The following is a 15,885-nucleotide window of genomic DNA, read 5'->3' on the forward strand; positions in this document are numbered from 1 at the left end:
CCTTTGGTTGCTGTAAAATCGTATATCGTCAAATTTCATGACTTGTGAAGATCTGACTCATTTCTCTCGGCTTCCTCTGGGGTTAAAAAATAATTACTAGTTTTGAAACACAAATTCAGGCTGAAACTAATTCAATTTGTGAGCATGGCTGGAGGGTGACTGAGTGGTGTATGAAGGTTGGAGCTAGGCTTCAATCAGAAGGCGAGGACGGGGGGAAACATACCCCTGTCAAAGATGACAAAATGACCTTGGAAACCGCACAAGGGAGCGCGGGTTCAAATTGTGACGCTCACCTTTACGTTCTGCTGCTGCTGGATGTCACTGATGTCAACACATACACAGAAAAGTCTTATCATGTCTCCTTAAGTAATACAAATATTTACAGGAATATGAGTGTATGCATAGGTGACTTAGATTATCAATGGATCAGACATACAGTACTGTAATTTATCATTTACTTTTCATTTATTTCTCTTAATATATAATTTGATTTGAGATTAACAGGTTGATTTACATTTCCTTATATTCTCACTTGGTATTTGTTGGTGTATTTGTGTAGGTACATGCTCACAATAAATATACAAAATACAACTGTTCAAAACTAGACAGAAGAATATGAAATAAAATAAGTATCCACAGTGAAATCAGACACTTAACACATGCAGCTGGTACGTTTGTGCCAATTAAGATGAAAAAGAAAATTCAACAGGTCAATACAAAACCTAAAATCCAAAACAAAAGAGGCCGGGGTGCCACTCAAATCATTTCTGATTAATTCAACCCATTTACATTCTGCAGCTCAACACAAACATTTTGTGATACGACATGAAGTTTGATAATTCCAGTAAAATAACAAAGTTGGAGAAAGTTTCTTTTTTCCCTAAATATCTTTTGACCTGTTTGCGAGTGGAGTCAAAACTCTTCTGAAGTTTCTCCATCTGCCTCTAATTGAATCTCTCTCTGACCTGTTGCTCCTGCTGCCTGGCTTGTGTTATGGTACACAAGGCTTTTCTCGTACAGTTGGCACACAGGCCACAGGCTGCACTGTTTGCCATTCATGGAAAAAAGTTCTCATTCAAAGCAGCTTAAAGAGCCATGAGCATTTACATTCAGAGGATGGCTGGGAGCCAACAGACAATCAAATATGCCCGTCCTTTCCATGCAGAACCTTTAATACATGTGAGTCAAATAAAATAAAAGTACACTATTTTTTTCAAAGAATGATTTCTTTCTGCTGTTGTCAAAGCAAATCTGTAGAGAGACATAAAGGGCAGAGAGTGAAAGCAAGAGAAGGAAAGATGGAATGACATGCAGCAGGACTGGAATCAAACCGTGCCACTGATGTAAGACTCAGACCTTTTACATTCTACTTTATCATTTTCATAATGCTGCTGAAACAAACAAAAAAAAAACACAACAGAGTGAGCAAGTGAAAGCTGTCGCACAAAAGCCAACAGTGCTGCCACTAAGTGAACTGAAGATGAACAGATTCAAATCCTGATAAGATGCAAGCACAACGGAACGAACTGTGTGTTTACAGAGCAGTATACTGAGACACTCGCTTCGATCAATATATTGATGTTTTGTAATAGGCTCTAAATGACTCAGGTTAGAGACTGCTGTGCAGCAAACCTTCTCACTACTGCTGCAATTCATTCCAGCACGAAAATTAAAAAACAGCTGAGACGGTTGAGAAAAACTGAACTGGGCCAACTAGATGTCAATAAAAAAAATTTGAAATGTTGATCCAAATGACATGAAGCCGACAGGTTTGTTTCCACATGTCACCTTCACAAGTGTCCTTGAAGCAAGATGATAATCTAGATAGTAGCAATACACAACAGGTGATGACATGATTCCTGTTAGCTAGGTAAAATGCGGCAGTTGGGTCTAACTGAAAATGAACTGAAACTCGATCACATGGATGTTGTATCCTTCACTACTTTGCAAGCTCGGAGCTTATTGTCGTTGACATTTCTCCTCGTGTTCCTCCAGTCGTCCCTCCAGCTGTGATACTTCTAATAGCAATTTCTTCTCCAAGTTCTCCTCAACTGCTTTTCTCTGAAACTCCATGTGAGTTCAGAATCCCCAATCACAAAATAAAACAGTTCATCATTACAGCTGAAAAAGACAGCTCTTTAAAAATCCCCTCTCATAGCGTTTCCCTGTGGTTTTACTGTTGGCGCCGCTATCACAAAGACCGGGCTATCAACATGGCTCCCGTGAGCAGCCTGGCTAATGTCCAAAGCAAAAAAACAACAACTTTACGACTCAAAATTTTACCAAGACACCCCGATCTCTTGTACCAACGTAGCAGGCAGGTTTTGATACTGATCTTGCCTTCTCTGCCTCCTTCATCAGCGGGATTCTTTTTTCATATGCAATGCACAGTTTATAAAACTATTCCAATTGTTCCACAGTTACCTGGGGATATCAACACCTTTTCCTGTTTTGGTTGTGCAACGACAGACAGACTGGGCAGGACGTTTAGGAAATCAGTCTATAGGATAATTGTGTCATGTTGCTACACCCACTACATTGTGCAATCAAAATTTTCTGCAGAATAAGTTAAAGAAAAAACTTTTGTCTTATGCCAGTTTAACATCAAATTTATCACCAACCATTTTCTAACCCATCTCCTAACTGACTGCTTCTCTATTCAGCCTAGTCAAAGGAAACTGAAGCGCTGTAAGTATGTCATGAAGGGAACTAAATCAATAGACGGCAAGGTTTGCATGTGCGACAGATTCAATCTGATCAGGCAAGCTTTAACATTTAATGAGAGGATGTTTAGTCATTCTGCCTGCACCGTATTGTTTTGCACAGCAGGTTATTTTGTGATGGTGATGTGTCACTGGAGCATAAGTGATGGAACTAGAAACAGAGGTGTGTGTGTCTCTGTGTGTGTGTGTGTGTGTGTGAGCGCTGACCAGGCCCTATTTACTGCCAGGTGAATCAACTAATTAAATATCAAAGGGCGAGCATGGTCCCCTCTCTCCCTCCAACATTAACTAGGACCACGGCCACGGGTCAGAGCCCTTACAAACTCAGGAAGGCTAGTGGTATGGAGACGGAAAGAGAAGAGAAGTGGGAGGAAGACAGGGCTAGGTTCAGGGTGACACTTTATTTGTACATAAAAACACTGTTAGCGAGGCCTCTTGAAAGTCCTTTCTCTGCTCCCGCGTTCACTACCGGACTACCTATGACAGCTGGTTTACGGATATGGAGGACGGTGTGTGGGTAAGCTTTAGAGAGCGTTTTGATCACAACATGCTGTGTCACTGACTCTGTGCATGTGCGTGTCAGGAGCTGGTGGTGGTGAAGGATACTGTGGGAAAAGCCCAAAGCCTTTCCAATGCTAACCTCCCTCTCCCATTGACGAGGGAGGTGCAGTAACAGCTAATCGATGGCTTGTGAATTCCCTGCGCACCCCCCTTGCTAGGCTGATCAATATTCCTGGCAATTAGAATCCCCTATCTGCATGGCTGTAGGGACCTTGGGGTGGCTCGCCAGCCCACAAACACCCAATTTAGTCCTCAGCCTATCACTTAATTACTAAATCCTCCCTAATGCCTATTGGCAGGTGGCAGGCGTACTCAGCAGCAGCCCCAGTGGCTGAATGAACACGAGACCTTTGGCAAGGTGCTGGTTAAGATGCTCCCGTCCCACTTCAGCCGGCCAGTTAAACATCTGATTTCACACGAGGGCCCCGACCTGGAATGATCCGCTTATTGAGCGCCTGGCCCACACACAGCCCAGACGGATGGTGTGGAATGGGAGGAATGGGTTGAGTGGGAGGGTGAGGGGATAGAAGACACGGGACACTAAGAGTCACAGTGCTGAAACATCTGTCAGCCACTAGCTCCGTCTGCTGAAACAACATTTCCTGGTGTTGAGAGATAAATCAAGTGCAGTCCTATGATAATTCATACTGAAACACCTCTGACAGATGCCAGAATCTCAGGCTTAATGAACAGTTCACCTCATAATGAAAAATAAAAACATTTCCAGTTTTCCACTCTGTATTCGAGATATCAGCCGAGGAGATGTTTACACATCTCAAACTCACTAAGCTAACTAAACTAACTAACTTTACAACTCAGCCGAGCCAGACGACTATAATGTTTACATCCCTTGCTGTCATGAGCACAAGCCTCTTGTCCACGAGAAGATTCACACTCCCCTCTGCGCGGCAATATGGTTAGTGGGTGTTGTTTGGCAGAAAGAAATAGTTCCCGCCTAAAACTGTGCACAACAATGTCTGTGGAGTGTCTTGAGCCTTTTCAGTTTTTCACAATCTTTTTGTTTTGGCACTTTGAGCACCACAAGCTGAGTGCCATTATATTCATGAGAAGCCAGACATCTTCACAGCTGAGAGCTCCAAAACTCGCTAACTCACTCCAACTATCTAGAAGGATAAATAGGAGTACAGGTAAGAGGAATTTTCTTTTGATTTATCTGAAACTAGAGGGAAGAAAATATACCTATGGTTTTGTAGTTAATACAGTTGAGTTGCTCAGTCTTCACAACCTGCTGACAACAAAGTCCTCTCCTCCTGTCAAGGCTGCATATGCACAAAAACAGACATCTAAAAGGAAATGTACACAAAAACAAATTTATATGCACTCTTACACAAACACACATCCTAGAGTCACATTTGTTCCTTTCCTGGGTGACACTTCAAAGCCCAGTTTCCCAAAAGCATTCACAAAATATAGAGGTTTACAGAGTCTCCTTACTTTTTCAAAGAACTCTAAGTTATGGTATTTTGTTTGACCTCACTTCACTTTTTTCCCCCCCTGTATCTACTTTTTTAGATGTGCATCCATAGGTCCAGATTCTGATATGATTAATGGTTGTTTTCATAGTTAGTATGAGCAGGCCTTTGGGTATGCTGTGTAGATTAGTGGTGTGTATCACGCAGAAGGCCTGGGGCTGTGAATTGATGGGCAATTTCCTTGCTGGTGGCTGAGGCAGCTGCCACATCACACACTCAGGTGACTGCCTCACACATTATCCATATTAAAGCCGGCACTGGAGGCTAGCTGACCCGACATGGAAGGCTGTCACTGTCACTCCCTTTGCTTTCCCCCTCTCTCTCCGTGACTTATACTATTTCAATCACTCTCTTTGTTTCAATACCTTTTTTTTTCATTTCTTGATTTTGTAATTTCAATAGCTGCTTCTCGATGACAGGAGAGAAACAGAGAGACTGATAAGAACCTGACAGTGGAGGGGAAAAAAAAGTGTGTCTGACAACTTTCCACTGAAAGACTTTCAGGAGATTCAGGACATTTCTGCCCCATCTGACAGTAAAGAATGACAGCAGAGGTAAAACAAAGAGATGTAGTCTGATGTGTCACACAAGTGATATGCTGGACCCACACACGCCATCTTTAAATATTGCTATTTCCACACAAACTGTGAACAGTACTTTCTCAACGTGACACACTGTGTTTCATACCTGAGTCACTGCAGTGGTCTTCCTTGACCTCCAGCCTCCTCATCGCTGTGTTCGATCAGTGGAATACGGCCACCGGGCTGTGGAGCTCCAGCTGCTTGCTGCTGTGCCTTCATAGCCTCTCTCTACAGAGCTGTTAATGCATGCCTTCTCTGCACCCCTGTGGAGAACGTGAGAGGACATAATGAGTATGGTGTGACATTGTACGTATGTGTCTATGTAACTGCTCACTTCATGTGTGAATGGCTTCTAACTGTAACATGAGTATACGGCTCAGCTGCCTCCTTTCACTGGTTAAACTGAGCTGTAAGCTGTGGGTCCCTCTCCTGTGTGGTCACCTTCTGCTCTCGAGCTGTTATCTCCTGCTGACTGGCCTGGCCCCAAACAAGACCTCGGCCCGCAGCCCATCCCCTGCCTCCTGAAGGTAAACACCTCCGGAAAAGCATGCAAGCACTCAGTCAAGGCTCATACTGTATGTAACCCAGGGCTTTCCATACATTCATTTATTTGTGGTGACCCGCCACAGTATCAACATTGGCCACCATGTGTTGATTTTCACTTTTTGGATACACAATCTTCCCATTTCCACAGGAATATATTTGGCTGGGGTGCCCTGCTGTATGAATGGCTGCTTAAGTTTATTTGGCAACTGCTGCGACTAACTGGAGCTAGAGTTACAATCTGTCCCTGCTTGCCCCTTCATACATACTAACAAAGAGGGAGAGAGAAAGGTATTTTGTGTTGTCAGTCCTGGTATTACAGCCCTCCTGTAAATGAATACTGATTGTGGTGCTACCATTTCCATTTAATGTGGGCCTACTTAAGTTGTTTTTTTGTCAAAGCTGTGGGTGCACAAACACCGACAGGTGCTCACCTGCTGTTGTGAAAACGCAATTGTGGGTGAAAAATCCAAAATGCAATGTGTGTTTTTCGGTTGACTTTTAAAACAATTTAACACTGCCGATGAAGAAAGTCCACAGAGAAGACACATTTAGGGAGGCGTGGCAAGATGGCCGGTCTATCAACGCTTTGAACTGGCTGAGTCTGGACAACTGTACTCAGCTGACACACCTCTGCACGATGCATACTCGACTCCTGAATGCCTTGGGCACGCTGCGCTGACGCCTGAGGGAGAGCCTGCCAAAGCGCAAGCATGCATGTACACGCATGTACGCACGCACACACACACGCACACGCACGCACACACACACACACACACGGCATTGTCACTTTCCTGTCACATACCCATGAAAATGGCCTCAGGTGAAGTGAGGATGGGTGCCCGGAGCTTTGCAAATCCTCTTGAAGGACAGAGCAGAGGTGCACCTGCCTTCCTCCACCCCCAAGCTATCCACCACACCTGCTGCACTGCACTCACTCGGCTGCCTGCCCCTAATTTGGTATTTCCACGAAGATGACATATGTATCAGGCAGAGCAGGAAATGTCCTGGGTCGGGAGTGAACAGCTTCCTGACAGGTGTCACCTCCAATCTGCACAGGCCTGCCTCTGATGTGTTAACTATTCAATTAACCAGCACATCGCACTGAGTGGGTGCCAGCACCTAATTACCTCTGAGACCTTGCCTGTGAATGGAGTGAAATATGTGTATGTGCATGTGTGGATGACAGGTCACACATCATGTTACTGTTAAGGGTTCTTCTCACTCTGAACCACCTCGACATTCAAATAGAAGATGTGGTGAGAGAGAGGAGCAGGGTGTTCCCTCCCATCCCTCAGTCGCCTCTCTGCCTATCCCTGTTTCTGAGCACCGACCAAATACTGCGAGAGAAAACAAGGCGCTTTGCTTTGAGTAAAATATGAGTGCAAACATTAAATGAAAATAAAAACAGTATAATTTAGCCACGTTTGAAAATTACTCCTGCCACGCGGCCTCTTTATCTCACGCCATTAAAATAACGAGGTGTCACTGAGCTCTGCTTCCATAGCTCGTATGTTGACACCCATCAAGACAAATCTATATTTCATGGCCACTTACAGATGTATAAATAGCCAAATGAGGTGCGCTAACCATCTATAAAACGGCACTAAAAGGTTGCCAGAAGATGGCGAGTGTCATGAGCCAGTTGCACGGGCAATCAATCTGGCGAGAGAGGAGAGGAAAGGGGAGAAGAGTAAATGAGAGGAGTGGGCCGCGTGGTGCGGGTAAGAGGCGAGGCACAACGTGGCGGCAACAAGCAGGGCAGTAAATCACATCTGCACGCCACGCTCGCCCCACTGACACACAGCCACTTCAACTGACATGGGGCTTGCTCGACAGCCTGATGGATCACCACACTACACTCCATTAAAGGCAAACGGGCACGACAAGCACTGACATAACAAACAATTAGTCACTGCTGTGGGTATGGACTTTACATGCCGAGGGCCTGGCTGGTGATGGGCACTCGCCTCCTTTCTAGGGCACTGAGGATCATTAGGTCACTGGTCCTTTATATTAAAATGTCTTGGAAGGACATGTACTGTTGTGACAGCTGAATCATTTATGATCACCACAAAGCAGCCAGTTATTAGGGCTTTGTCTCACATCAAACAGAGACTTGGATTAGTACCGCAATGAAATATTCTACAACTTGGTGCACTCTGTTTTTGTTGGGATCACCAGCAGCTTACATCACCGACATCAACCTTTGTCCCGTGGACCCGAGCCACATAAAACAGGTTCAATAACACAATCCTGTCCAAGAGAAGGAATAATTATCACATTTATCACCAATATTTTTGTCCCAGTATCTGATTGATCATGCAAGAAGATTTCTTCCCGTCTCTGGGCCAGGACCATAGAACTGACCCAGGGCTCTTTAGCAGAATGTTGCGGTCATGAACATGAACGTAAAAGGATGATGCTGTCCTAGATCTGCATAAACTTCCACAGTTTGATCCCTATTGATCTCTGTTTTCTATATCGTGTTGAGTGAATGAAATAAATCAGTGAATGAATGCCTCATGGTTGTATGTCTCCTTGCATGAGTCAAGTTGCTGTTCTTGAGCTAGCCTTGAATAACGGCCAGAACATGATGTCACAGTGAAGTTGACCTTCAGACTTATGATAATCATCATGAGAACTGTTGAGTAATGTCCAAAAAATGTATTTTGCAATGTCACAGTGGCCGTGAACTTTGACCACAGAATTCTAATTCATCCATCTTCAAGTACATGTAGATAGATGTATGTATTTGTTGTAGCTATTGTTTATTCAATCTTAGGCAAATATCACTGATTCTCATTAGGAGCACACATTCTAAATTGGCAGTCTTCCACCTTTGCTTAGACACCAGCTATCAGCTTGTTAACTGAAGTGTTTTTTCGTTGTGATTTGGGTTTTTTCTTTTGCAAGTTAATTAACACATTCAATCCTATTCTGAGAAGTCACCCGAATCTTCTGACAACTTAGAATTCGAAGTACAGGCCGCTTTAATGTTATACAGAAAAAAAAACCCTGTTGGCCCAGAAATCGAAAATAATTAATCTTTTGATTTCTTTTGTTTGTAACTTTTGTGAGGGTGCAGGAAGTGCGTGAAATTACAGGCTGTCTTAATAAGATGAGATCAGTGTCACATCACCCCACCAGCAGCTACTTTTTAAACTTTGAAGAAAGGCCAAGCACTCCTTGTGATAGTAATCAGTGTATTAATATATCCAAATCAAAAGACAGCAAAGAACACAAACTGTGTGTGTTAGTGATGGAGAGGTTTTGCATTGCTAATCAAGGTCTGGCGTAAGAGATATTAAGAGATTCAGATGCTTTGGATTCTTTCTGAGGTTGGAAGAGAGACGCTGAGCACTTGATGATTTGTTGTGTCTGTTTACTGCGCCAGTGGTCGGGTAGAAAATGAGTGTGAAAGTAAGAGTGTAGGGAGCAGCACCTCCAACCTTCAATCACAGATGGAGGTGAGCTCCCCATCAGACCTTTAGCCACTGCTACTCCTCCACCACTGGTCTCCATCGAGGCACCGACACCCATTATTCAACACACACACACACACACACACACACACACACACACACACACACACACACACACACACACACACACACACACACACACACACACACACACCCTCAGCATGACTTTCCACTTTAGTCCATCAGTGCTTTGAAATGATCTCCCCTCTTTATCTCTCCACAGGCTTGAGTGTGTGCACAAATACTCTCACACAGATGGACAAATCCACAGACGCATGCATACGTATGCACAGATAAAAATCCTGCAGGTGCACATGCAGTCACACACAAACACACTGTTGATCTCTCTCAAAATTCTGACCGTCACCTCGCAGTTCTGTCTTCAAACAGTCTACATTTCACTGCACTGACACTTACAACACCTGATGCTCACTTCTCCTCCATCCAGCTAGTCATAAATAACTAATAAATAAAAAACATTAAACCTCAACCAACCTGTCTTGTTTGAACTTGAAAATAACTTAAGCTTTATCTGGTCTTCTATTGTTTGACCAGCAGTTTGACTTTCTGTGGTATTTCCATCTGAGTAATAGGAGGATTACACAAAAACTGCTGAATGGATTTCCACGGCACTTGGATGGAGGGTGGTATGCACTCTTTGGAGTAGTGGTGGTGGTGATACTTCTTCTCTTTCTCCTCGTCCCCCTTATCATCATTATTACTATTACCATTATTGTACAAGTTTACAGCAGGTAGTAATAGATTTGTGTCATTCTAAGGAGATGCCTTTAGCAAGAGTGATGGACAGCCAAAACACCATCTTGCACTCCTAACACTCTACTAGGAAAGAAAACATAGTAGCAAACATGTACTTTCGGGGGTTTCTAAAGGATCATTTTACAGATTAAGTGAAAGGAATCATTCACGTGTTAGTGTGGAACCTGTAGAGTGCTGCTTCTAAAATACTATGCTCCACACAAGTGGAAAAATCTTTTTTGATTAACTTTGAATAGTGTGAATTTATATATTTTCTTTGAATAAATGTTGTCTTTCATGGTCTTGTCCTTGGCCTGTTTGTTATGAAACTTGTTGATGTATCTATTGTGTGCCCCCATTGCTTTATATGTACTGTAATGATGTTTTGTATCTATTGTATTTTAATCAGGGACTCACCGTGAAAGAGCTTCCTCTCAATGACCTTCTCTGTCTTAAATTAAGATAGTAATACAAAGGCAAGCCTGGTTGTTGTAGCGCTGTAAAGCTCTGAGGACAGAGAGATCTGATGGAGAGAGGTTGTTGTTTAGCCTATATCTCTTCTGTCTGACCACTCTCTCCTTTTCCTCTGCTGCTGGCTGGACTGCTCCAACAGCAACCCAGTCCAAGCTAAGGGACTGAGTGTGTGAGTTTGTGTTCTGCTCTCGTCTGTGTGTATTTGTGCCGGGGCAGGTGATGGGATGGAGCCCTAACACCGGTGGGGATTCAGAGACAGACAGATGTGTACCTACCATCTCCCTACAGCTCCACTGGCACTTTGATGACACCAGCTCTAGTGTACATTAGATTATTAGACTCCAGAGTACAATATCCTAGACTGGATAATATTGTTTTTCCTCTGGCTGATGATGCATTACAAAAATAAGGAATGATGTTACAGATGTCTCTCGGGGTAAAAATAATAAATCACACAGACTTGTAACATGGTTGAGAAATATGTGCCCACAAACACACCCACATCCACAAAACACTTGGGTGATTCATTTACTCTCTTTATTCCAACTGAGCAGCAAGCCGGGAGAGAGGAAATGAGATAGAGAAATGGGGGAAAAAAGCGATTAGTTTGCATTTAACTTGCAAACATCATTAAGGCCTCGGCACTAATTGTGTTGTTTTAAACGAGTGAAATCTGATAATGACTTCATTAGTGACTCAGTGTAATGATGACTCCCAGGGTTTAGAGAGGAAGAGAATAAATACAGAGAGACAAAGAGTGTGTGTGTGTGTGTGTGTGTGTGTGTGTGTGTGTGTAAGAAAGTGTGACGAGACAGAGGATACACACTGAGGCTGTCTGTTGAATCACTATTTAGACACACACCGAACTGCAAGCAAAAAAATAAGAAGAAAATGATACATCCAGAAAAAGACACCACCAAAGGCTGAACAGGATAAATAGAATAATAAGGGAGAACGGACATGGCTAAAGAGGTGTGTATGTGTGTGTGTGTGTGTGTGTGTGTGTGTTTCTAAATATGTGTGTGTATGTCCTCTTTAATGCAAAAGGGGACTGCTTGAGAAGGGGCAAGGTCTAATCCATATTATGGCAGCTCGCTGCATGGCTGCATACATTACTGCATACATTACTGCATCAATCAGTGCTAAGCTGCAGTGTAATTTTCTAACTCCCTATTTCTCTCCCTACCCCATCACACAGACAACACCCCATGGCTATTTCTGATGAGATTTGGAGCTGGGGAGAGGGAATGAGGGTGCGGAGGGGGAAGGGTGTTTATGGAGCAACCTACCTTACTCTCCTCTCTCTCCTTTCCTTCCATCCATCCAGCCTCCTGATTAATTTCCAACTAGATTGCTTGGCCAGCAGTATTATTAGCATAAAATTTCCATGGATCAAGCCCAGCAATGAAACCCTTTCATCAAGCTGCTTGTCAAACACAAAATTTCAAATCTCATTTTGTTTCTAATATCATTTTCATACTGGGGGAGTGATGGGGAGAGGAACCAGGGGCTCCGATGTGGAGTGAGGGAGGCTGCCGACAAGCTGTTGGTGTGTATCAGAGGAGTGTTATGCCAAAGATAAACGGAGTCATCAATCAAAATTAAAAATGAGTACTAGGTTTGGAATGAGATTCTGCACAAGCAGGCGTATGAATGCACAAATGCGTGCGCACCAGCATATGTGTCCACGTGCAGTGGGCCCAACAGCCAAGGTCAGTGCTGGTTGAATGGGTGGGCTGGCATCTGTGGACTTAAGCTGAGAGCTAGAAAACCAAAAAAAAACGTGTGATTCATTTCTCATCTTCTGGAGCTTTAAGTCAGCAGCACTTTCACATATCTGCATCTGTCACCACACATGGCAAAACACCTCGACAAACTCATGAAATGCCTATCAGTGTGATCCTCGTTGACAGCCATCACAATAAATTATTCTAACCACTGCTTTGTATACAAAATGTACAACACTGTCACCGGTGCCTCCCCCAAAGCAGCACACTGTACATTTAATTATGAAAAATAAGGAAGGACAGCGATGGGGGGTTTATTTTAATAAGGATACAGAATCGATGCAATTTAATCAATGGGAGCTAATTAAAAAAAACTATACTGTGAAACAATCACCGTGCATAAACAAGATTACAATAAATGGACTGTGCTGAGAGAAGCGTGCTCTAATTAAATGTTACAAATTGTCATTCCATGGCTGTGCTGCGTGTTCGCTGACACCCTTGAAGAAGAGAGCATGATGCGCCTGACCACCCTCATGAGGCCCACTATTGCTGCAACTACAACAGGCTTCATTAGACTGGGGGGCAAGTGGAGGATGTTGGCCTGGCCAATGTGAGTGAGTCTTTTAATCTGTGAAGCTGCTGTAATACAGTTTTTCATAAAAATGGATCATTTGACTTCATGTATCAGAAAAGTGTCAATTGCACTAATGAGCCCTTAGAGAATCATCATGACTCTACAGGTCCCCTCAGCTCCAAGGTCTGTCTCAGTGTCTTTTAACTAACTTACTCCTCTGTTCACTGTCACTGCTCTCGTCAGCACTGTCCAAGGCTGAAATTTTAAAATTTTCAGGAATAAACAAGATTGGATAACCCCATTGCACAGTGTCTACGCAAAAAGCAGGCATACAAAAGTTGCTGCGAGTTGTGTGGCCATAAATACAATTCCACATGAATGCTAATGCTGCTCTGTCTGCTGGGTATGTAAATAGAGAAATGTTTGCAAACAGGTTCACAATATTCACTGAAATATAAATGTAAACAATGTGGGATTTTAAATATTTTAAAAATCCACCATACTAATGTTTCATGAGGAAGGAAATGCATTCAACATGTTTGTCAGGCCTCAAGGATACATCCTCATCAGTGTATCAAGGTCCAGGCATAACTTTGTTTACAAGAAAACTCCACCATGTATCATTTCATTCACCCAGATCCCATCTGCTATTAATGAGAATGGTGGATTTCATCATCCACAGATGACACACAAGAGGACTGTGAGGCAGTGGAAGCAGAAGGTCCACCAGCCAAAGACCTCATACCTGTTCCTCAACCAAAACGAGTGCCTCTGTTTAAATAGCAATGCAGCAAGTGCAAGACCTACAAGACCTTCGAAGGGAGATCACACCCTGTTAGGTTTAATTGATGTTACGCCCAAAACGCACCCATAAATAAGAGACTAAAAACAGCTCCTTTGATTATGACTAGTTTTACTAGAAAAAGACACTGACCCAGCCCTCAATCATCATTTCACACTGCTGCCAGTTGGACATAAATAAGATGGAGGAGCAGGAGTTTTCAGCTCAGAACAAACTGCCTCACTGACAATGTTGTCTGCTGGGGTATACGAATGTTTTTACAGAGACTACAGTTATTGTCTTTATCTGTATGCTCCTGTGTTTGTATCTGTATGTATTTGTGTTGAGTTGGCTGTGCAAACAAATCTCTCTCTGGGACAATACAGTCTAAATCTAAATCTATGTCCGTGAGCAGTTTGTGACGCGGGGCTAAAGTGCCACGCAGACACAAACACTCACGCTTGCCTGCCCCCCACACACAAACACACTCATTTAAACTTCAGTGAATCGTTATCACTTATCGGGAATAATTGCTGCATGTTTGTGCAAGTGTGAAATTGAACAAAATCCCTCTCCATATAATTAAAGAAAACACAGTGAGCACACAACATCATGGAGAAGCCAGGAGAGCGTGAAGGCAATGGATACAACCGAAGGCGAGCACAGCTTATTATCTTATTATGTTCCTTCTCTATCTGAACCTCAGCCTTCGGTCCAACCTGTGGAGTTCTGTCTGGGAGTTCAGAAAATATGATTTCCTCACCTATCACGGCCTGTTACCTTAGCTCATCCCTCTGAACAAGCTAAATTGTAAATTTTGGAGGAGAAAACGCAGGATCAGTCTCATGCCTACTTTCTCTCTGATGCTCTTTACACCTCTCAGCTTCCACCAACTCGTCTCTCTTCCTGTCTGTCTCTTTTTCTGTCAGATGACCCAACTGCTCGGATGAAAATGACGTCCTCTGGTGAGTTTAAAGAAACACCACACAAAGCAATTACTAACAAGCCTGATGTGCCACCCCCTCCTCTCCCTTTGTGTAGGGAGGGGATAGAGTGGGGCCAAGTGCCCTTCAGCAAAAATGAATTTTCCAATTTCAGTTAGTTCTTCCATGAATAAATAAACAAATGAATAATTGAAAGGAGCAACATAAATAAATAACATCACAAACATTTTGCCGGTACTCATAAGTATTCTACAGATAACTCGAGCTGCATGCTAATGATAAAAACAGTACATGTAGCGGGTTGAGATGCATTATTCACCGCTCTGCTCTAACCAAAATTAAATAAATAAAAATCTCTCAAGGAACTCTAAACATCTTCTCAGCATTGAAGTGACAGGCCTGTCCCATTTATAACACTCAAGGACACAGTGGAAAACAAATAACTGACCAGTCAGATGCACAAGGGAATAAATAAACCAGCAAGGAGCTGGCAGCCATTGACAGGATCTCCAAAAATTCAGCAAGTTGTTTGCAGGAAAAGTAAATACTTCTAAGTATTAGGAAAGACCTGAAGGAGGCATGGTGACAAGCTGCATTCCGAAACTCAGCTGTTATTAGAACTGATGGCCTACAAGAAAATTGTAATTTTCAGGTATTGGCAACAAAGTTTTCTCTTGGACAGCGCAAAGTTTATATTCTATATCAGAGTTCAGCTCGAGAGACTTGTGTCAGAAGATGTCGGATGACGTTTCTGGCATAAATGCTTCTATACTGGGTTGGAAAAGGCTTTCTTCATGAGGGCATTCCCCAGTGAATCTAAAAAGCAGCGCAGGACTCATTGGAGAGTGCCACAAATCCCTGTGTGCAATACAGAGCTGACACATCTCACTGAGATATGAGATACACAAAACGCATTGACGCCATAACCAGGTACAGTAATAAGAACGTGTGAAGGCTTAGAATGAAAGAAAGAATGAGAAATCAATCAAGGCAGACAGCACCAGCACTGAAGTGACGCAGGCTGTAGCAAAGTACGACCAGGAGCTATGACCTTATGAATCAAGTTTTTCTTTTAAAAATGCCTCATTGTCTTTGTGAAGTGAAAATCATTGTCAGCTGATGATGAGCACAGCTTGAGTTATTGCTGCAAATAACAAGCTTAACAAGTTTCTTCGTGTCCTTGGATTAGTTTGAAGAAAAAATATAAAAATATTAATCTCATCGCATGGTCCAATTAAAG

General features: G+C 43.0%; 1 protein-coding gene across 26 annotated transcripts in view; it reads right to left on the reverse strand.

Moving 5' to 3' along the window:
• LOC119018006 overlaps nucleotides 1-15,885 on the reverse strand; it is a 138,477-nt gene that overhangs the window by 10,855 nt on the left and 111,737 nt on the right. For 16 of the 26 annotated variants that reach the window (XM_037095297.1, XM_037095296.1, XM_037095316.1 and 13 more), the window contains one exon: nucleotides 5,465-5,621. In XM_037095297.1, the coding sequence (XP_036951192.1) occupies nucleotides 5,504-5,621 (118 nt within the window). In that variant the 3' untranslated portion in view covers nucleotides 5,465-5,503. Of the gene's footprint in view, nucleotides 1-126; nucleotides 4,409-4,484; nucleotides 4,589-5,464; nucleotides 5,622-15,885 lie in introns of those variants that run through there. The other 10 variants (XM_037095293.1, XM_037095304.1, XM_037095305.1 and 7 more) reach the window with 6 other exon arrangements.

The sequence above is a fragment of the Acanthopagrus latus genome, chromosome 4 (assembly GCF_904848185.1).
Source record: "Acanthopagrus latus isolate v.2019 chromosome 4, fAcaLat1.1, whole genome shotgun sequence".
NCBI lineage: Eukaryota > Metazoa > Chordata > Actinopteri > Spariformes > Sparidae > Acanthopagrus > Acanthopagrus latus.